At 40.1% G+C, this 22056-nt stretch overlaps 3 protein-coding genes across 6 annotated transcripts in view; 2 read left to right on the top strand and 1 right to left on the bottom strand.

Moving 5' to 3' along the window:
* The first annotated feature begins 3379 nt into the window (after nucleotides 1-3379).
* LOC116291127 (uncharacterized) lies at nucleotides 3380-6884 on the top strand. The gene is made up of 3 exons (XM_031698246.2): nucleotides 3380-3522; nucleotides 3599-4228; nucleotides 5574-6884. The coding sequence occupies exons 1-3, from the start codon at nucleotides 3477-3479 to the stop codon at nucleotides 6419-6421; spliced, it is 1524 nt and encodes a 507-aa protein (XP_031554106.2). The 5' UTR covers nucleotides 3380-3476; the 3' UTR covers nucleotides 6422-6884.
* Nucleotides 6885-7624: 740 nt separating this feature from the next.
* Nucleotides 7625-11748, top strand: LOC116291126 (myosin-2 essential light chain). The gene is made up of 2 exons (XM_031698245.2): nucleotides 7625-8011; nucleotides 9088-11748. Exons 1-2 carry the CDS (start codon nucleotides 7771-7773, stop codon nucleotides 9294-9296), a joined length of 450 nt encoding a protein of 149 aa, XP_031554105.1. The 5' UTR covers nucleotides 7625-7770; the 3' UTR covers nucleotides 9297-11748.
* Nucleotides 11749-12024: 276 nt separating this feature from the next.
* Nucleotides 12025-22056, bottom strand: part of LOC116303169 (radixin) — a 36670-nt gene continuing 26638 nt past the window's right edge. For all 4 annotated transcript variants that reach the window (XM_089032387.1, XM_089032390.1, XM_089032389.1 and 1 more), the window contains exons 15-16: nucleotides 12929-13135; nucleotides 12025-12216 (exon numbers count right to left, since the gene is read on the bottom strand). In XM_089032387.1, coding sequence (XP_088888513.1) covers nucleotides 12052-12216; nucleotides 12929-13135 — 372 coding nt within the window. In that variant the 3' untranslated portion in view covers nucleotides 12025-12051. The remainder of the gene's footprint in view (nucleotides 12217-12928; nucleotides 13136-22056) is intronic.

The following is a 22056-nucleotide window of genomic DNA, read 5'->3' as shown; positions in this document are numbered from 1 at the left end:
TATTTGAATCGTCAAAAAATTATTAGCACTATAGGCTATATATAAAAGTGAACAAACGAGCGAGCAAATATCGTCTAAATACCTAAACGAATTCAGCGGATGAAATTCTTAATTAAAAATAATTTTACACTGTAATCCTTCGAAAGGGATAAAGAAATAAGGATTGGTCTGGATACGATTAGATCATGTCGTTTAGCGTTTTTTAGACTCGCTTTTCGCCATTTTTTTTGAGAATTCTTTTTTGATCTGTTAACTATAGTAACGCACTCTTGTCACGAGTCTATAATTCATTTCATTCATTCACTGTTCTTTTCTTTTCTTTTCTCTTTCTCCTCTCATATTTCTTTCCCTTTTTTTCTTCGTAAATCAATTCTGAATGGCTGTTGACGTGGTCGTCGTTGAGGGTGATGGGGGGGGGCGTGGCGGAGGGGATGGGGTCGTGCATTTCTTTTCTTTTTCGTCGCTAACGCGGCTGTTGTGTTTTTGCGGGCTTTTTTTTCTCGGCTTTTTTTTTAGGCCCTCTCTTTCTTTTTCTTTCTTTCTCTCTCTCTCTCTTTCTTTTTTTTCTTTCTTTCTTTCTCTCTCTCTTTCTTTTTTTTTTTTTCTTTCTTTCTTTCTTTTTCTCTCTCTCTTTCTTTTTTTCTTTCTTTTTTTTTGATTCTAAAGGTTTTTCTCTCACGTTTTCAATGGCCTCCTGGCTAAGAGCCCTACACTACCATTGGATTCAAATAATAAGTATGACTTATACTTGACTTAGGAAGTAATATTTCATTCAGTTGCTCGATATATCGTTCATAATTCTTTCCACTAGTATTACTACAATTTGCTTCTTTATTAAAAAGACGAGACAATATGGCAATATCCTCAACTATTCCGTAAAAATAGTAAAACGGGCAATATTTTTGTTGCTTTCATTACGCTTCTTAACGATGCAGATTACACGATGCTAAATATATCAACTGAATCTTTTATAAAATATTAAAATTTAACGCTCGCGCGCTCTAATTGGCTGGTTAGCAAGTTTCAGGACAGAGACACGCAATGTTGTTAAAAAATATTGTGAAATCAATATAAACTGCCGCTTGCGTTTATCATTAATTTGTGTATAAACACTGTCAATGTTCTCGCGGGGAAACAACAAGAGAACCCGGCATTCGAATTCATTAAGGCGGAAATAGCAGTTTCCAATAGTAGTAGAGAGATTTTTTTGTTTTGTCATCCAACACGGCCGCCGGTACTCGATCATGTATATGTAATTTGAAGAGGATTAGAAAAACAACACGTGTTCTCCAGCAGCGCCGAAACCCCCTTCGTGAACGATTGACGTAGGGTCACGTGACTATTTACCCGGCGCCATTTTGGATGGCAAACGTCAATTTCTAGCCATTCAACAAAAATGGCGGAAGTAAAGAGATCACGTGGTCTGACAGAAGAGAGCCTGGGTACAAGGTTGGTGCAAACTTGAATTAGTACCCATTTCTTGTCAGTCAGTACTTGCCTCGTTTTAGTGTAAACTAGAACAATTTCCTAACTATCCCTCATTCAATGTTATGTTCAAATGGGGTGTGAACAAAACAGATTCTCATTAGACTCTTCCACAGTCTCTCGCTCGTCCGTTCCGTCTCCACGCTTAGAGACTGTAACGGTGCAATGACCGAAAGGACTTATGGGTCCCGAAAACTTGGACCCAGCGTGCTTTGGGAACCAAAATACTCGTCCACAGTCTCTCTCGTTTCAATATTTTCAAGATGGCGGCGAAAACGAGAGAGACTGTGGACGAGTATTTTGGTTCCCAAAGCACGCTGGGTCCAAGTTTTCGGGACCCATAAGTCCTTTCGGTCATTGTACCGTTACAGTCTCTAAGCGTGGAGACGGAACGGACGAGCGAGAGACTGTGGAAGAGTCTAGATTCTCATAAGAATTAAATGCAAAACACAGACCTTACCTTTTAGAAAGCACGTCTGGGTACGCGGGTCCAGTTATACAACTATACTTCTTATTGCGCTAGGTGAACCGATAGACGTGGGTTGTGGACTGATATTTCGTCCTACGGTCGGCATAAGAATTAACACACGAAGATATCTGAAAACTTGATTGCGAGGCTTTAGTCAGATGGTACTTCATGTATGGTACAAACACGTGGATTACCAAATACATTTATTGGTAGGAATAAAGCGTTGAATCATATACGACGTTCCTACCTTTCGACAACGATGAGGAAAATAGCGGTCAGTTCGATCACTAGTGAACAACGTTATAATCGAATCTAAAGCACTATATCTATGTATTCATCGAGTTCCTGTTTTTCCCTTACTGATCATTTTAAGATTTATAGCCGTCAAAATATTTTAAAACCCAATAATACGTAAAACCTATTAAAAACAGCTATTTTTAGAACGAGGTTTATTTTGAGAATGTAAGAAAGGTTGCTATGGAGATTTCTCTTTTAGCTTAGATTTCGCGTCAGATGCTTTTAGTCCTTAAAACAAAGTAAGCTTCATACACCGATACCGGAAATATGGCGAACAATTCGAATAACTATTGTTCTGCACTGACAAGCGACTGTCTAGCCTCGTGTTCACGTGAAAACATAAAAGCGTTTCAGTCAGTCTCTAGTCAGTCAAGAAAAATAGACATATATTCAAACTGGTCGACATATTTCCATTGGTGTATAAAAAACTTGCTCTTAAACTTTAGAAAGCGATAATTCTGGTTTTTTTCATCCAATCATGTTCGAATTTGCCAGAATTACTAATCTTGATATGCTTTTTCGATTATGAAAAAAGGTCCTTTCACAGGATGTGAAATAGTCGTGGTCTAATGGAGTTCACATCCAGTGAAAGGACCTTTTCAATTATGTAAGAGGTCCTTTCAGTGGATGTGAAATAGTCATGGTCTAATGGAGTTCACATCCAGTGAAAGGACCTTTTCGATTATGAGAAAGGTCTTTCAGTGGATGTGAAATGGTGTAATGGAAATAAGTTTTTGCAAGCTATATCTAGGCCGAGGAAAGAGTAATCAAAAATATTTATCACCTAAATATTCAGTGATGAGATCTGTATTTTGGCTCGGACCATTTATATTGGTTTTTTTTTTTTTTTTTTTTTTTCCTTCTTCATTTTCTTTTTCCTCAAATTTTAACTCTCTCTTATTTGATTTATTGATACGTTTCCAGTATTGTTAATAGTAGATATTTTCATTTAATCTTCTAAATATTTTAAGTTATCTAATGGAAAATTATGTATGATAAATCAATAAAAGTCGATTATGAATGAAATGACGCTTAACCCTCCCCTCCCATAAGTGTAACAAAAACCCAAGCCCTACCCCCCATGGTTAATCTCTGACCTCTGCATGAGTACCTCAGTCACCAAGAAGCAAGTATGAACAGAGAAAGCTTATCTTTTCTTCCGATTTCTAAATAACCCAGGTATTTTCAATTTCCTGGCGTAAAACATAAGGATTGATAACACACAATGGCGTTTCTTTGTCCAGTTCGTATCCCACGACGAAGAAGGAAAAGTAGGTTTTTTCATAATAATCTGTTTGAAATTATCATAGAGAGAATGTTTACATGTGTGCACTAATATTTTGACAGGGCGCGATGGTGAAAACTCGACAAAAAATGGAGCCCCAAAAAGCCGTATAACCGGCAGCAATAGCGTGGATTCCTTGGTTGCATTAGGAAAAGACAACGAAGAAGAAGAGATAGAGTTTGAGCCGCGAAAAATGGTAGTTTTACATGATTTTATTCCATGTGTTGAAGATGAAGTGCTCGTGAAACGCGGAGAGCATGTGAGGGCTTTATATCAGGAAACAGACTGGATTTATATCTTAAAACTTGATAATAAAGAGGGTTTTATACCATTTACTTATTGCGTAACCGAGGAAGAGTACGAAAAAAGAAAAGAAAAGCAAAAAACAGTTTCATCTGGGAGTAAAGACTTTTTAAAATCACCGCTACTTGAAGCTATGGTAACACAATCAAGCTTCGAACCTGCAGAGTTCGCCAAAGAAAATCACGGAGACTTTATTGTAAAATTCGACTTTGAAGCTACCGAAGAAGACGATGTGTCGGTCAGAAAAGGAGAAGTTGTGCAAGTACTCAACAAAGAGGATCAAGATTGGTACTGGGTTAAAAAGAAGAGCGGTAAAGAGGGTTTTATTCCTAAAGATTTCGTTACAAAAATCGAGCAAACAGAACCAAGTAGATCTCTTACGAGCAGAGGTATGTATAAATATATTGAATACGCGTCTTGTGTGTCTGATTGTTTTATCTCGTACTTAATCACCTCTGTACATTATTATGATAATTGGAATCCCAAAGGAACTCTATCTTCTATTAAAAATGATTTTGTCCAGTGCACAAAATACTAGCGATAAACATCTTGGGGAATCCATTTAATTGCAAGCTGCAATTATTATTTTTGATGCCATTTGGTGTGATTTTGAAAATAATATTTGCTAATTTCCCTCTTTATCTATCGTCTGTTGTCTTTTCTGCATACCAATAGAGCTACAGCCATGATATTACCAATGACCTTATATCTATCAACACTCAATCAGGCAACTATCAAAAAGCACTTAGTTTTAAAAATATCTTTCGGAATGTCTTTGCGTAAGTCTGAAGCTTAAGGCTTAGCTATTCATAGCTTTTGGAATCTAGAGATAATATTCTATCAATTCATTTGTTTGGATTTTGTTTACATATTTATCTATAGCTATAAAGAAGGTGCTTTTGCTGCATGTTGTGAAGTAAATGTTATCTGTAATGACCCAATGTGTGGGCCACTCATGTATTTTATTATTACAATAGTGTGTTTAGTTAGCACCCTGTTTTTGAACTAAGACCTCATTATGATCGATGATTTATAGGAAGTAAGGGACGAGGGCAAAACAATTGTCATCTCACGGGACCTGATTTAGGGGGGAGGGGTGGTGTTACCTGGTACCCACCACCTCTGGAAGTGAAATCTTAGATTTTGTCCCCAAATACTGTATCTCCAAAACTAAAAGCCAAATCGCAGAAATGAATGGACTGTCTGTCTTTAGCATGTATGCTAAAAAACATATTTGTGCATATAATTTGCCACTACAGACCCCCAGTGTCGAGCATTTGAAGAGGTCTCTGAGGGGGGAGGGGGTATGTACCGGTACCCACCACCTTAATCCATAAAATCAGGTCCCTATTTTGGACCGTTGTTGTGACCTTGCCCCTGACCTAATGAGAATTTCAACTTTGCAGTAATATTAGAAAACATCCATACCTCCCCCACAGAGGGAGATTGGAATTTCCAAGGAGTGGGGAGGGTCTGTGGAGTGTATATTGTGTAGCTCCAGAAAATATCCATACCTCCCCCACAGAGGGGATTTGGAATTTTCAAGGATGTGGGGAGGGTCTGAGGAGGGTGTATTGTGTAGTTCCAGAAAATATCCATACCTCCCCCACAGAGGGGGGATTGGAATTTCCAAGGGGTGGGGAGGGTCTGAGCAGGGTCATTGCAGACATCATTACGATGAAGAGTGATTTAAACTATGAAGCAATGAAAAAAAATTTTGTTTTTCATTTCTAGGTCAACTTTCAAGGTCTAATCCCAATATCTACTCTAGTAGCAAAATGTCGCCTCACTCAACAGTGATCGCTGCCTCATCCTGTACCTCATTCTCAAGAACTGACCAGACACCCCTCCCAGCCAACACTTGCGCTATACCACTGTCCAGCACTAGAAGGATGGATAATTATAGCTCCAGTGGAACCAACAGTAGCAGAAGTTCATCTCACACTCCAGTTATATCTGCAGATCAGTCCTCCACATCCTTGTCAAGATTTGAACAGAATTCGCCCTATTCAAATCATGTACCAGCTTTGCCGTCCTTTGCCCCAGTAGTTAGAAATACTCCTGACAGGAAAATGAGCCACCCAAGTTCTTCAAATGCTCTTGATAAAAGGGAAAATGTCTTTACTTTAGTTTCCCAGTGTGATTATAACATGACAACGCCAAATAATCCAAGAGTTAGTACTGCAAGCACCTTACTCATAACTGACGAAAATCATAACTTAAAGCAGCCAAATCCAAATGTAAGATTTAAACCGTTCTCGTCCATGTCAAGATTAGATCAAAGACATTCTGTGCCAGGGAATCCTGATGCTTATCAACTGTCGCAATCACTTGGTAGAAGTTATAATCAATCTCGAAGAAGTAGCAATGATTTACTCCTCTATGGACAAGAGCTTGTTTGCACAGACACACATTTAGGTAGAGAAGCAGATGAAATGACGGTTTATAAGGGGGACTGGATTTATGCTGATATGAAGTGTAGAGATGGGCGGGGCTGGGTATGGGCTTACTCGCCTGCATCAAAAAACCAAGGTTTTGTTCCTAAGTCCTGTCTAAGACCCCCTGCAACCACACCCTTGTAGACTTGTTAAACTTGTTGTGACAGACACACCCACTTTGATGTCAACATATATTTTCTGGTAGAGATCTTTTGAGGCTCAATTACGCTCTACATTACTGCAGAACTGAACCCACTTTTCTCAATGGTGTTTATTGTTTTGCGCGTGCAATGATCCTCTGACCTCTGTTTCTAAAGAAATGATTGCGTCCCAATCCAGATCTTCTCTTTTTTTTACCGCACGTGCAGATAAAAGTGGGTCCAGTTCTGAACTAGCTCTACATACGAGTGTGGTCAGGGCACAAAGGTCGTAATATTTCCTTTTAGCCCCTGCTGGAAATAAACATTTATCCCAACAACAGTTAAAGGGTGCCATTTCTTAACGAATAGGAAATTTTTAGAAAAAATAAAAAATATAGAAAAGATCTTTGCTCATTACTTTAACCCATAAATACATGACACAATATTATTGCAGACCGAATTTTATATGCACGCATGATACTTTGCCGAGGTATTTATGACATATTCAGTGTTAAATATATGTTAAATTATAAAACTGCAGTTGGTTACATTCTATTAAATATTTAATTATTGGTAATGATGCATGCTTTGTATTATTTATACAAATATTTTATTTGTTTTTTTGTTTTTTTTAAATTTGGAAAATTATACTTCCTCAACTTTGTATAAAAATGAAATTCAATTTCAACGAATTTGTAGAATGTTAAGAATAAACGGCATCCTGGTGTTGAGAGATCTAGAATTTATAGATATTATTTGAAAGTTCAATACTTTAAATATTCATAGTGCGGGCTACCTGTGGTTGGTAGGAGGGTGGGGCTTCTTTATTAACCTTGAAGTTTTCAGTGACTCTTCTCTAATGGTCCGTCATCAGGAAAACATTATGAACCAATCAATACGCACGAAAAATCAAATTATCCAATCACAAGGCTCGAATACGGAAGCCATTGGAGTGATGTAGTACGTTTCGCGCCGCATGCGAGAATTTCAATCGTTTTTTACCAGGAAAAAAGACAAAAAAATATGAATTATATGTATGGTATTTTAAATATACTTCAAGCTATTCATCTTAAGCTCATCAATGGCAAGCTTTTAGTTAATGACGCACTCCAGAGGATGCTTTTAAAGCAGTTTAAGAAAATGAATAAATTAGCATACATTTCCATAACACCTGGCTGATTATAGGCATCTTTTTGTTCATTATTCATTCGCACAGGCGTACTATAGTAAAGGCTTATTATTATTTTCCTGATACCACAACTTCTACTTCAAAATATAGAGCATATATTCTTTAACGGTAGAAGACATTTCCAAGGGAATTTCGTGTCGTTTTTCGCCGAGAAGGATCGAAGGATGAATCGTGAGGACCAAAACGTGGAGGAATCGTTTCTTCTATACGACCGATGTGGGGACAATAAAATTGACTGCAGCCAGATCGGCGAAGTTTTAAGAGCTCTTGGTATCAACCCAACAGAATATGAAATCAAAAAAATGATTAAAGAGATTGATCCTACTGGGGGAAAGAGAGTCAGCTTTGAGGAATTTTACCCTATGTTTCAGAGCTTGAGGGACAAACACAGGAAGGAAAGACGAGGTAAATTAAGTTAAAGCCCGATGTGGTCAAAAAAGGAAAAAAACTGTCAGAAAAAATGGTGAAATTTTGAATTAGTGCTTGTCGCATTCATGTGGGAGAAACCACAATACAATTCCAAATCAATTTCAAAGTAATTTTCAATATATTTATGGTGGTTTTTCTCAGATATAGTCAGAAAAAGATGGCAGACTTTTCAATCCAGTTAATTCTACTGGTGGTTTTTCTGTATACATTTATCTTCTTAAAATAATTGAGGAAACGAAAGCTTTTTTGTTTTGATATGGAAATCAGTACGAATTAATTTCGTACACTGAGAAAAATATTTTTTCTATGCAATATTTTAGACTGTGTTTGTTTTAGGGTCTTGCCGATCAACACGTGTCGTGTTGAACTAACTGTTTGTACCAGCGTTGTATTTTGACTAACAAAGAAAACAGTTCTTAGAGATGTTAAAGAATGCAAAAACTAGCTACAGACGTTCTTAATTGACTCTCTGATATTTTTGCTAAAAGTTCAAATCCAAGCATTATCGTTATTTCAGCAACGGGCAATCTTTTAAAGGTTCTATGGAGTAAATATTTTTCAGTGTAATGATAATATACGCTGTCTCGCAGCAATGTTTTTCCAAAAGATACGCTAGACGTTTTACCTGTTAAAATAAATAATTTATAAGGACTAAGTGAGAACTAACTAGGGCTGACACGGGGGTTCCTTCCTAGCAAAATCATTAGTGGCTTTTCGCAAGGTATAAAGCTATTTATATTACGGGACTGATATAGGAGTCAAAAACATTTTCCAAAAATATTTTTTAACAGTTTTTCTATGTACAAACGAATTCCAAGTTTAAACATAAATTAAATTCTTTTAAATTAGTCAAAAATTAATTTACGTATTGAGTATTTTTTCTCTGGTTATTATTAGAACTTTTGAAGGTAAATTATAATATGAACCTGATGGATGTGAACTCAAAACGATCTTATTCACCCAACATTATATAGTTTTTGATAAGGTTTACTCTGGCTCGACTATCATATATTTTTGGCATCAATTTTCAACGATTTTTTTCTTGTTTCTAGGTGAAGACGAAGATTATTTTCTCGAATGTTTTCGAGTGTTTGACCGCAGTTGTAACGGGCTGATCAGCGCAGCCGAGCTGCGCCACGTTCTCTCGAGCCTCGGAGACAAGCTTAACGACGAAGAGGTCGACGCTTTGTTGGTTGGTTTCGAAGATAATCAGGGACAAGTGTACTATGAGGACTTTGTGAGGACTGTTATCAGTGGTTAAGAAAACTGTACTCTTTGCGTATAAATATAACAAGACACTGGCTAACAATGGCATATAGGGTTTCATATGAGGGGGAAGCGTATAGGAACCAGGGCCGGGTTGTTCCAAGCTGGATTAGCGCTAATCCAGGATTAACTCTATAGGTCTTATTAAGAGTTAACCCAGGATTAGCACTAATCGGGCTTTGAATAGCCATTCAAAATACTGGGTCGAGTTGGCATCGAAGTGTATTGTGGGACCTTTTTTAGGACAAGGGGAAAAATAGACGCCATCTTGAAAATGTGCCCTAATCAGCCCCACAATGCACTGCAATCATCCCAACTCTACTCAAACTTTTCCTCGACCTCGGAATGGCTAATAGCACGAACACGGTACAGATAACATTGAAATGTCTTCCCATTGTGTTTGATTTATTTGTCCAATCACAATAGTCCCCTTCACAGTTCCCTGCGCCGTGCTTTTGCTTCCAAGCGAGACAAACGGTGAGCTTGCAATGATAAGACACCTTGGACAATTATTCACGTCTCTGACATTGCAAGCTTACCGTTCGTCTCGCTTCGTTACAAAGATCAGCCCAGAGGTTGAGATGACTGGGATCAGGCCAGAGGTTGTTTCAGGGTTCAATCTGCGAGTTAGCGGTGCCCTGACTTTAAGTAAAATAATATTAGATCAGCCCAAAGATTGTTTCAGGAATTCGATAAACTTGAAATGTTCAGTTGAAGGATTTTTTTTCTGCTTATCGATCGATATGGCTCGACATTTTGACCAGAAAACTTCTAACAAGACGCAGTGCACTCATTAATGGATAACGTGCTGTTATAGGATAATGCCCACCATTCCAATTCGTGTTAATTTTTGCTCACGTTTTACAAAAACCGGCCGCGAAAATTACGTAAAATTTAGACGATTTTATTGCTTCACTTAGAGAGTTTTTCATGTTTTGTAACGTTTTAGTAAACAAACAATAACGCGACCACATCGCTGATCTTGCGCCGTCAACTATCTGTACTGTTAAATCTTCCTCGTTTCCAGTTGCTACTCGGTTGGGTGCTGAGAATGAGGACCGACGTAAAATATGAACGTAACTAAGTAAATTGTTTATAGTTGGTTAAAATTTATTTAGAAAATACAAATCAGTGACCACAACTACAAAAATGTTACTTGTCCTTGATGAATATTATATTAGCTAGCAATACTTTTACTGTGCAGACACACTAACCGCGAACACTTCAATAAAACCGTCCAATCAGATAACAGTAAACTACGCGTTAGCCAATCAGGTTATTGCGTTTTCAAGCTCTTATTATATAGATGTGCTATCTGATTGGCTGGTTAAAAATATTGAACTAAATGTCGCAATTTGATTGGTTTTTGATACTAGTTTATCAAAGTGGTCCCGGTTGGAGTATCCGCACAGTAACCAGGAGTTCTTCTCTTCTCCGTGTTCCTCGACGCTGACCACGAGGAACGAATGCTCAGTGACCAGAGCCGTCGTTTTGGAAATCCGAATTTTCAAACGGATAGCATCCTGGGTTTTATTGAATACGTTTTATATTATATAGTACTCTACCAAACAATCATGCACGTCCATTACAATTATTTATTAATTAAATTAATGAATTACTACTACAACTTCATGCTTGCGCAGACCGTTACTTCTTGGTAGCTACTGCGCATGCTCATTATCACATGTTATACGTCATGAAAAAATGAGTGCTAATGCGCATGCCCACAAAGCAAAAGACAATTTTTTAGGTTTTATGTAATAGGAATGTTTATGCATGAAGATTTAAAATTATTTTAGCTAGTTGTGTGCTTTAAGGCCAAGTATAAATGAATGAAAAAGCTACTTCTAATTGTTAGAACCCATTCTGGTTTTTCAGAAAGGATTGACATCTAGATACCCTACCCAAACGATAGGGGTAAAAGGTTAGTAGGTAGGTTAGGGCGAATTAATATATGCCTCACGAGTAAGCACGAATTTTGACTGTAACCATGAATTTTGATTTTTTAGTCAGTATTTCACCTTCTAATGCAATTAGTACAAATTGCTTCAATTCATAAGAATATCAAAAAAATAGTGAAATAGAAAAATTATTACAAGTTTCAGGGGGGATGAGAATTCTTCGCAAGGTATACGCATTCATCAGTAGAATACAGAGACATTAGTGTAGTATAAAAATATGCCATTAGGAAAAATATGACATGATGCTGGTCAGTCAAAGGCTTATAACTAAACCATTGGTAAAAACTTGCCATACATGCACCATGTTATACTAAAACAGACCCACATTTTTCATTGCGTAGATAAGGGCTTTTCTTTCTATAGGCTTTTGAGTGTGTGCTCACATTGTGCAGGTTTGAAAAGGTATATAGTTTTGCTAGGAAAGTAGAATAGAATAACGCTTTAGTTTATTTATATGTCGGCGGCACAAGGAGTCGGTTTTTATTCTGTAAGGAAAAAAAGGAAGAATTGTTAATCAAGAGGAAAAGTGGGGGTGCAGGAAGCTTGTATTAGCCATTCCGAGGTTGAGAAAAAGGACTGGGTCGAGTCGACATTGCATTGCATTGTGGGACTGTTTTAGGTGAGGAAATAGACGCCATCTTGGAAATATGTCCCACAATGCACCGTCATGTAGACTCCACCCAGTTTTTTCCTCAACATCAGAACACCAAATACATAAATGCTCCCTTTTAAGGGAAGTCAAATACAAGTATAATTTCTTACCAAGATAAGTAGTCTAAAGGCAGAGATTTACAAGCTTTCAAACTCATCAATTCTGCTCTTGGTGTTGCCCTGCCTGATTTGTTTCAGGGTCTTGTACTTGTCTCTTCCCTGCCTGACATTCTCAGCATGAAGAATGTCCATGGTTGTTTCCTTCTGGCCATGCTTGGCAAGATTGAGTTCGGCAGACAAACTCTGTGAAGCAATTAGTTAACATATGTTGAAAATTAAACAGCTTCTGATATGAGTCTTTCTCCATCATTCTCTTGGGAATAACATTTTTGGATTTTTATTTCATTTTATTAGAATTTTAGATTTATAGGGCCTCCATTGATAAAATATAAAAGTACACTTCGTGAATTAGCTGAGGTCGCCCCTGACTATCAAAATAATGAGATCTTTGAGTCGCATTCATACTCAATATGTGTCTTCGAATATACCTCTTTACCTTGGGTGTAATGTTTTCTTATTTTAGACCACGTGTCATTGGCTTGAGAATAATATCTTTTGTTTAAGTTGAATTCATATGCAAGTATCTTGTCATGTGCAACCTTTTAAACAAAGAAATCATACTCTATAGGGAATGACACGTGGTCTGAAAAGGGAAAACATTACGCCTAAGGTAAAGAGGTTTACAAGGGCGGATCCAGGGTTTTTTGAAGGGGGGGTCTCAGGGGTAAATTTTTTTGGGCAAAGGAATCCCAGTCACATTTCTACCACAGGAAGCCCATTTGACCTCAGGAATGACAAGGGGGTTGCGACCCACCCGACCCTCCCCTTGGATCCGCCCTTGGTTTATATTAAAATGCACCAAAAAAGTGTCGAGTTTTGAAGACCAAAAACCAGAAAACTTTGTGAAAAAGACTTAAAGAATAGGAGAGAATAGAGGAGTTCGTTGTATACTCACAGACAACTGATCCTTCATTCTTTGGTTCTTTTCAGCTTCAGTTAAGCGGTCCTCTTCTGACCTATCCTGCACTACAGCACTCTGCTGCATCTCAACCTGGCGAGTCCTCAATTCCTCCTCGATCTCTAAAGAACGTCGACTTGCTTGAGTTTTAAGCTCTTCTAAGGCACGTTGTTGTTCAGCTTGCTCACGTTTTGCTTGTCCAAGCTAAAAGAAGTAAATGCACTTGTATTAAATACTTTCTTTAAAAAAAAATTAGGGATGGGTAAAACTTTGTGGGGAGGAATAGGTATGAGCCCGAGTCAACACTTTCACATTGCCATATTATTTTGTTTCCTGGGGAGGGGGGAGGGAGGGGGGGTAACCTAACAAAACCTGTAAGGAAATCATGTTTTTTAAATCTAGTTTTATCTATAAACTATCGATTGCCAGTTCATTCTAACTCAATTTTCCACATTCGGAGCATCATTTGATCTGGTTGATCAAAGTGGGGCCACAGCTAACTCACAGATTGAACCCTTAAACAACCTCTGGGCTTATCCAAGTCAATGCATGGCTAACTCAAAGATTGAACCCTTAAACAACCTCTGGGCTGATCTAAGTCAGGGCATGGCTAACTCACAGATCAAACCCTGAAACAACCTCAGAGCTGATCTAAGTCAGGGCATGGCTAACTCACAGATCAAACCCTGAAACAACCTCAGAGCTGATCTAAGTCAGGGCATGGCTAACTCACAGATCAAACCCTGAAACAACCTCAGAGCTGATCTAAGTAAGTAAAGGCCAACTCACAGATAGAATTGGTTGGAGGAAAACTACAAAACCCGTCAAATAAAGAGAAAGATCCAGTAAACTCAACTCAACAAGGCAGCCCAGTAGTCATATGTAAACAGCAACTAAGATGTAGCCAAGAATGGTTACTACAATCATAACATGGTGTGCAAGTCAAAGACCTTATCAACATCATCCACAGTTTCCAGACATGCTGACACTAACATATTAAAGTAAGAAAACAGTAAAGATACCTGTTGTACTCGACCGAACCTGCTGTATAGGATTGTGAGTTTATTGAGCTTTTCAGTGGCTTTCTTTGAGTCAGCCTCAGCTCTCTTCAGCTGGGATTGAGTTGAGTAGAGGTCAGAAAGGGAAAGAACAATAGATAGCATGAAAGAGTGAGTTTCAGCTCTACTTAGTTGGGATATAGTGATCATGAGGTATCATGATATGAAGAAAGAGTTGAGTATAAAGAAATGAAATGGGGAAAAAGCTTCCTGTCTTAAATTTTGAAAATATTCTATTAGGAAATAGTGAAGATGTTTTGGTCAATTTTTTGGAAATATGTTGTGTATCAGTGTAGAAGCAAGCAAAAAATTCCAGTGTTAAATGATTTTCAAACAAGTTTAAGATATTATGAAAAGTTAGAATATGAAGTAGCTAAAAAAAGGTCGAAATTGTTAGTGCATTAAAAAAAATATGAAAAGATTAGGGTGATTTTGTAAGTTGATTGGAATATCAAATGGATGAAATAGTGATATCTAAAATATAGTTTAAATGAATTAATTAAAAAATTAGTAGCATTGTAAATTAGCCGACCCTCTGTAAAGAAAAAAAAAAATTGTATTGTTTTCAAGTAAAAATTATAAATGTTGTAAAAAAATATTGTAAAAAAAAAATGGGGAAAAAGAAAGAGAGAAATGAAAGATTGAAAGAATATAACTATCCTTTCAAGAGATGATGATCATTATCACCCTTGCCAAAAATTTGCTTATTTATATGGTCCTTGTTCCCATTTCCAAAACAATGAATCATCAACAACACTGTCATTTCTTAATTCCTATTTCATATTAGGGACTCTTCAGTGACAATAATTGATAAATCATGTCTAAACATTTTCATTGTCACCATTGCCATTGCCATCACGAAGGAAGGAAGGAAGGAAGGAAGGAAGGAAGGAAGGAAGGAAGGAAGGAAGGAAGGAAGGAAGGAAGGAAGGAAGGAAGGAAGGAAGGAAGGAAGGAAGGAAGGAAGGAAGAAATGGGATTTAACAGTGGAATTTCTATGGCGTAGCTATTCATCCACTAATTCCAATTGTAATTTAGGAGTTGATTTTTGCTGAGGGAGGAAAGCCGGAGAACCTGGAAAACCCTCAAAGCACAGGAGAGAACCAACTAACAACTCTACTCACATACAACACACAGCTCAGAGGGACTCAAACCCGGGTTGCATTGGTGAGAGGCGAATGCTCCCACAGTAGTATAGGGAATGGGGGTTCCAGCGCAATCTCAACACGGGGTAAGACCTGCGTCAAAAATCCACCTACGGAAACAACCCACTCCAAGTGTGGTTGGGGGCAACAGCGCAAATATGTTAGTCTATATATGGAGTGCGAAGAATGTAAGAGAACTTTTAAGAAAGAAGCGGATTTGAAAAAGCATTTGAAAATGAAGACGAAGTGTATGAGCAGTTATGATTGTGGATGTGGTAAGAAGTTTGAGACTAAGGTTAAATTGTTTTGGCATTGTCAGGACTGTGAGTACGACTACGACGACCTAAAAAGTGCTTGGTATTAGGTATAAAATATTTCCTATTATATAGATGGAATCCCAAAGCAACTTCAGCACGGTGTCAATACCCGGTAACGGTGAGATTGACGTTAGACAGTTTTGGCGTCAGTCAGAAAGGAAGGTTAAAAGGACTCTCCGAAAAGGTATAGAAGAATTAGGAGCCCTGAAAGCGAGCATAATGGTAGAAGTAAGTTTGTCAAAAGACGAGGTAATGACGACAGCAATGTTGCGATCAAAGTCGTTAGTGATATTAGAATCCACGAATCTGGATAGGTCACTCAGTGAAGCCTTAGAAGCAATAATGGAGTCGCTGTCTAACTACACGAAAGAAGGATCGGGTTGGACAGTAGAGGAGGTTGAAGGAATAGAGATAAGTATAGTCAGGTACGTACCCATACGAGGGGGGAGTTACGTACCGCTACCAACGTGGGTAGAAAGGAAGAAGGCTATTGTAAACGTGAAGAATGAAGACAATCGATGCTTTATGTGGGCAATCAGGTCTGCACTGTATCCAGCAGAGAAGGATCCCTGTAGGACAAGTAAGTATCCCACAGATGATTTAGAGTGGGATGGTGTGGAATTTCCCATGCAGTTGATAGACATCCCCATATTTGAGGAAATAAACGATCTAGCAATTAACGTTTACGGAGTCAGAGAGCAGACGATAGTACCGTTAGTTCTGTCAAAAAGTAAAGGAGAGCGCGTACATTTATTCTACCACGGCGGACACTACTCATGGGTTAAACACATTAGCAGACTATTCTACAGACATACTAAGCACAAAGGTAAAAAGTACTTCTGCGACTGCTGCTTGCTGTCATTTACATCCTTAAATACCCTAAAGAAACACGATGAGATCTGCCGCGGAGTCGAAGAAGTGGCGCAACGGATCCAGATGCCCACCAACAAAGAGCTTTCATACGCAGACCATCAAAAGCAGATGCAAGTGCCTTACGTGATATATGCAGACTTCGAAGCGTTGATAACTAAGGAAGAGCAGAAACGTGGTGCCACGAATAAGGTAGGATTACACGAGATCTGCTCCTTTGGTTACATAGTAGTCAGATCAGACGGTAAAGCAAACCCTCCTGTGATTTACCGAGGTAAGAACGCAGCTAATGAGTTTCTAGAAGCATTGCGAGAAGAGGAGGGGGAGATTAGAGAACAATTAAGACGTCCAAAGAAGATGGAATTTACCAAAGAGAACCAGGAGGCTTTTAACAAGGCAAAAAAATGCCACATTTGCCAACATACGCTTCTTCAGTTTGGAAGACGAGCCAAGAAAGCGTGGGATGAAGATGGAAAGTATCTAGGAGAAGCTCATTTTAAATGCGGGAAGTATGCTAAGAAGGGTGAGAAGCCGGGAAAGCCCTCCACGCATTGCATTCACTGCCACAAAGAATTTGTTGAGGATTTCTATGTGGATAAGGTTAGAGATCACTGCCACATCACGGGTAAATACAGAGGAGCGGCTCATTGGAAATGCAATATAAACTTCAAAGTAAATCCAGACATGGAGATTCCGGTGTTCTTTCACAACCTCCGCGGTTACGACTCCCATTTGCTACTACAAGGAACAGACGGCTCCGACGTCAAATGCATACCCAACAACAAAGAGCGCTACATGTCCGTAACTGTGGGTAAGCTAAAGTTCTTAGATTCGCAGCAGTTCATGGCGGACTCCTTAGCAAACCTCGTAAAGTATAACACCAACTTTCCCATTTCCAGTCAATACGGCGCGGAAAGGAAAGGAGTCTACCCATACGAATACATGGACTCCTGGGATCGATTCAAAGAACCCCTACCACCCAAAGATCGCTTCTACAGCACCCTAAACGAGTCTGGTATAAAGGATGAGGAGTACCAGCATGCGTTAGACGTGTGGGAAAAGTACTCCTGTGAGAACATGGGTGACTACCACGACATCTACCTAAGGTCTGACGTAGTGCTGCTTGCAGATGTTTTCCAAAGCTTCAGAAAGATGGCTATAGAATATTACGGATTGGATCCCGCTAATTTCTACACGGCTCCTGGGCTCAGCTGGAGTGCTTTGTTAAAGAAGACAAATGCGCAGTTGGATCTCCTAACGGAGTACGACATGTATCGGTTTATGGAAGACGGTATTCGTGGCGGCGTATGCGGACCCAGCCGACGTTACGCCCGCGCAAACAACCCCTTAGTAGAGCACGACCCAGAGAAACCAACCACATACATTTACTACCTGGATGCGAATAACCTTTATGGTTGGGCAATGTCACAGTACCTACCTGTGAGAGACTTCGAATGGGATCCAGTGAAGCCGATAGACTTCTACATGCAGGTAGGAAAGGAGGAAGACAAGGGTTACGTCTTAGAAGTGGATCTGGAGTACCCAGAGCGCCTGCACGACGAACACAATGAGTTCCCCTTAGCACCAGAAGCGATAGAGATACCATTTAAGCAGCTAAGTCCGCTGCAAAAGCAAATGTGCCCTGGTTACAAACCGTACAGGAAACTAACTATGAACCTGATGGATAAGAAGAAGTATGTGGTACATTACCGCAACCTGCAGTTCTACGTGCGACACGGAATGCGCGTAGAGAAGATCCACAGAGTCCTAAAATTCACGCAGGAACCCTGGATGCGCCCCTACATTGACTTTAACACGCAAAAGCGTACCGCAGCGAAAAATGACTTCGAGAAAAACCTCTTCAAACTGATGAACAACAGCGTGTTCGGAAAGACAATGGAGAACATCCGCAAGCGCGTAAGCGTAAAAATAGTCAGCACCAAAGAGGAAGCAGAAGCATACGTGTCACAGCCAGGCTTCGTTAGATACGTAGAAATGCTGAACTTCTACGTGATTCACATGAAAAGGGTAAACCTCTTACTAAACAAGCCCGTTTACACAGGCTTTACGGTGCTGGATCTATCGAAGCTGCTTATGTACGAGTTCTACTACGATAAGCTTAAGCCAAAGTACGGAGACCGCTGTCGCCTCCTGTACACAGACACCGACTCCCTAATTCTAGAAGTGCAAACGGAAGACGTTTACAAAGACTGCCTCCCCGACATAGACGAGTACGACACCAGCGGTTACCCGAAGGAGCACTTCCTTTACTCTGCGAAGAATAAGAAGGTAATTGGGAAGATGAAAGACGAAATGTTAGGAAAACCCATAGTAGAGTACGTGGGTCTGAAACCAAAGATGTACAGCGTGCTAAAGTTAGACGGCGTAGAAAAGAAAGCTAAAGGCGTAAAAAAATATGTGGTTAAGAAGGACATTACGCACGAGTCCTACTTGAAGGTACTGCGTACGCGTAAGGAACAGCGACATAAGATGAACAGCCTGCGCAGCTACGGACATCAAATACACAACGTTACGCAGGAGAAGGTGTCACTGTCTGCATTTGACGGTAAGAGGTGGATGTGTGATGATGGTATCCATACGATAGCATTCGGACATCACACGATAAGCAGTTCTTCTTTGACGAACCCACGCGTGGGACCATCATGAAGATAATACAAGATGGGCTGGCCCTTCTTAGCTATCGCACTTCGGATCTGGTAAGTTTCCAAAGACCAATTGGGATCCGTAGCTCTTTTGGATCCTCCTTCTAATTCACCCGGCTCATAGAGATATCGAACCGTGACATTACCTAATTTCTTTTCATGGGGGAAGACCGCCCTCGAACTTCTGACGAAGGATTTGTGTTCCACGTGCTTCTTTTTTATGGCATCCTTGGGTTTCATTCCCGTAACCCTGGCCGCCTCGTTGTTCAAAGCCACGACGACCTGGGGGAGCCTCTGAGTCCATTCCCTGTTGCGTTTGGAGGGATCTTCCAGCTCTTTCCAATACTGGTACCCAAAGAGACGCTCGGCCAAGGTCTTATTGAATCTTTCGACGATGCTCTGACCCCTGTGGTACTCAGCTTTAGCTCTTCTAATCTTAGTGTCGTGGTCTTTCAGGGTCTTAGTAACCACGCCCATGAACTCCGTCCCCGCATCCACTTGCAGCAGCTTAGGCCATTTCAAGACGCGCTTATAAATCCTACCTAGGGCTTCTGCGACTTCCCCAGAATCCTTGCTGGTTATGGGTTCGGCGTCCTTGTATCTGCTTGCGATATCAACTACGGTCAAAGCGTACCTATAGGTCTTCTTTCTCACCTTGTCGTGCGGTAAGAAAAGCAAGTCCGCCTGATGAACTTCATTGGGGGCATTTACGGTAAAGCTGGGCCTGGGAATGTACTTGGGCACGGGAAGATAGACCTGCCAGAGGGTTTGTTTTCTTAACCAGTTCTTAGCCGTTTCTTCTGATACCCTGGCCGCGGTCGCGAGTTTCTTGATAGCTGACGCTCCTTTCCAATAGCCTTCAGGCCCATAGTAAATCCTTTCGAGTTTATCCTCTACGCGGCCCATTATATGAATTCCAAAACGAGATTGATCTTACGTCCGTTAAAATCCACCGTCTTTCCGTCCACTTTAATGGTGATGTTTATGCTTTCTACCAAATTAGACAAGTCATAGCTCAAAGAAATGGGAGTGTTTTCCACTGGGTCAAATGGATTACCTTGGGGCAGAAACTTGGACATAAGAGAAGACTTTTCTCCATTGTTGTAACTATGAACCAAGTCGCAATAGACTTCGTAAGAGGATGCGACTTTCCATTTCACATCATATGTATTACCGCTATTTATTGTGGTACTAGTAAGACCCAGGAGTTCTACCAATGAACTGTCCTTTAAATTAGCGCTTCCACTATTTTTCTTGAATTTCATTTCATGGGGTAATCCTGTGGTAAGAGTATATCCATGCTTTGCTAGCTCCTTAGCCAGTGTTATAGGGGTGTAATGGGAATCTGGTATTTTTGGTTTGGTGCCGGAAGTTCCGATGACAAAGCCATTAATTAAATTATACCAAGAATTGTACAAAGAGCAACTAACCAACCTTACCTTACAGGCTTTGATGGGGGGATTCAGATAAGTAGTAAAGTTATTCTTGTCGCTTTCCAAAAAGACGATCATATATTACAGGGGACAAGTCCCCTTCTAGTAATCTGAGCGCAGCTCAGAGCAGATACGCCAAAGCTACGCCTCCCGCCAGCCCTGCGACTCCTACGAAGACCAACTCACTATCTTTTTGTTTCTTAGAAGGCTGGTAGTAATTCTTGAACTGAGGCTTTCTTAACCTAAAGTCGGGGTGTGCTTGCGCATAAAGTTTGAAGGCGTAGTCTGTGTTTTCAAAGTTCTTATCCGCCTGCATCTTGTCTTGGTAGTTCTTATCCAACCAATCCCTGTAAGCTTGTCTTCTTTCATTCCAAGCCGCCACATCCCTTTGATATTTCTCCAGCGCTAAGTCGTGTCTCTTCCTTTCGGCGGCCAAATCTCCGCTTTTGTCGCCTCTAACTAATCTATCCAAATATTGACCACCATAATTAGCTCCAGTGAATGCTAAAGCTGCAATAACTCCACCTGCGACCACGCTAGCCATATATATTACACCGTAGGTAGGTACTTTTCCTTCCGTAGGTAATCCTTTACCATGATAGCCCCGCCTACGGCAGCGGTCATCTTAGCAAAATTAGCGAAGCTCTTGCTTGGGTCTTCAGTAAAGTCTTCTTTGAGCACTTTCTTACCTACCCAACCAATACCCGCAACGATGGAAGTAATGATAGCTGCTTCTTCAACAGTTTTCAACAACGCGGTTGACATTATATTACAAAGCGAGAAGGTTATTCCATTTCAGGGATTTTGCTTTTTCTAACCTCCACAGGTGCGCGATATGTTGGCGGTTCTACCTTTTTCGTAGCCCGCCATTGTAAGTAAAGGCTGCCTGCTGCTATAGCAACTCCTAACGCGCCAATGACGTACCCAGGATTAATAAAGGATTCGCTTTCGTCCTCCACCTTTTCTTCTTTTTTGGCTTTGTTCTTCCTGTTCATCTCCGCGAGCTTCTTTCCCGCGGCAACTCTGCCTGCAGATTTAGCCTTGGTGATTCGTTGCTCCTCTACTTGAGGGGTTTCCTCCGCCTTCGATTCACTCATTTATATCTAAGGACTTGAAGGAATTGATAAGTAACTTAAGACGACTTGACTAAGTACTTAAGGATGACTTAACTAGGTACTTGAGGCGGCCTGGGTAATTCCCGCGAATGACTTGACTAAGTACTTGATAAGTCACTTGCAGGTGCCTCAGCAAGTGCTGCCTGGAAGACCTTTTCGACTTCTCTGTCCTTCTTGAAGTCCTTCCAAGATGTTCCTAAGGAACCTAGTACCTCCTTCAAGTCGACGTGCTGAGCTACGTGAAGTGCCGCAGAGGCGACTGCCATTAACTTACCGCACTTCAAGGACAACCACCCGCAGGTTATCTTAAGTTCTTGGGCGATGACATAGTCATCTCTTATGTCCTTCTGTAGTTGCTCCACGTCGTCTATGGGCAGCGCAAGTCCAAGTAATTTAGTTGCAAGTCGGATAGCGGAGTCTGCTACGGCGTCCGTGGTCTTACTTGCAAGGGCAGCCTCATACCTCTTATGGAACTTCTTGACTTCCTCTTCCGACAGCTTATTAACCTGCTCATGGGTAAGTTC

The sequence above is a fragment of the Actinia tenebrosa genome, unplaced genomic scaffold (genome assembly GCF_029948245.1).
Source record: "Actinia tenebrosa isolate PJP-AT-01 unplaced genomic scaffold, QUT_ActTen_1.0 PGA_scaffold1__47_contigs__length_23844297, whole genome shotgun sequence".
Taxonomy (NCBI): Eukaryota; Metazoa; Cnidaria; class Anthozoa; order Actiniaria; family Actiniidae; genus Actinia; species Actinia tenebrosa.
This window is presented reverse-complemented; position numbering and strand designations above follow the sequence as displayed.

Bases quoted from the DNA above. Each gene is read 5' to 3' on its own strand.
- LOC116291127 (XM_031698246.2), top strand. From the start codon at position 3,477: ATGGCGTTTCTTTGTCCAGTTCGTATCCCACGACGAAGAAGGAAAA. The intron at 3,523-3,598 runs GTAGGTTTTTTC...ATATTTTGACAG, and splicing joins CCCACGACGAAGAAGGAAAA to GGCGCGATGGTGAAAACTCG. The intron at 4,229-5,573 runs GTATGTATAAAT...TTTCATTTCTAG, and splicing joins TAGATCTCTTACGAGCAGAG to GTCAACTTTCAAGGTCTAAT.
- LOC116291126 (XM_031698245.2), top strand. From the start codon at position 7,771: ATGAATCGTGAGGACCAAAACGTGGAGGAATCGTTTCTTCTATACGAC. The intron at 8,012-9,087 runs GTAAATTAAGTT...TCTTGTTTCTAG, and splicing joins ACACAGGAAGGAAAGACGAG to GTGAAGACGAAGATTATTTT.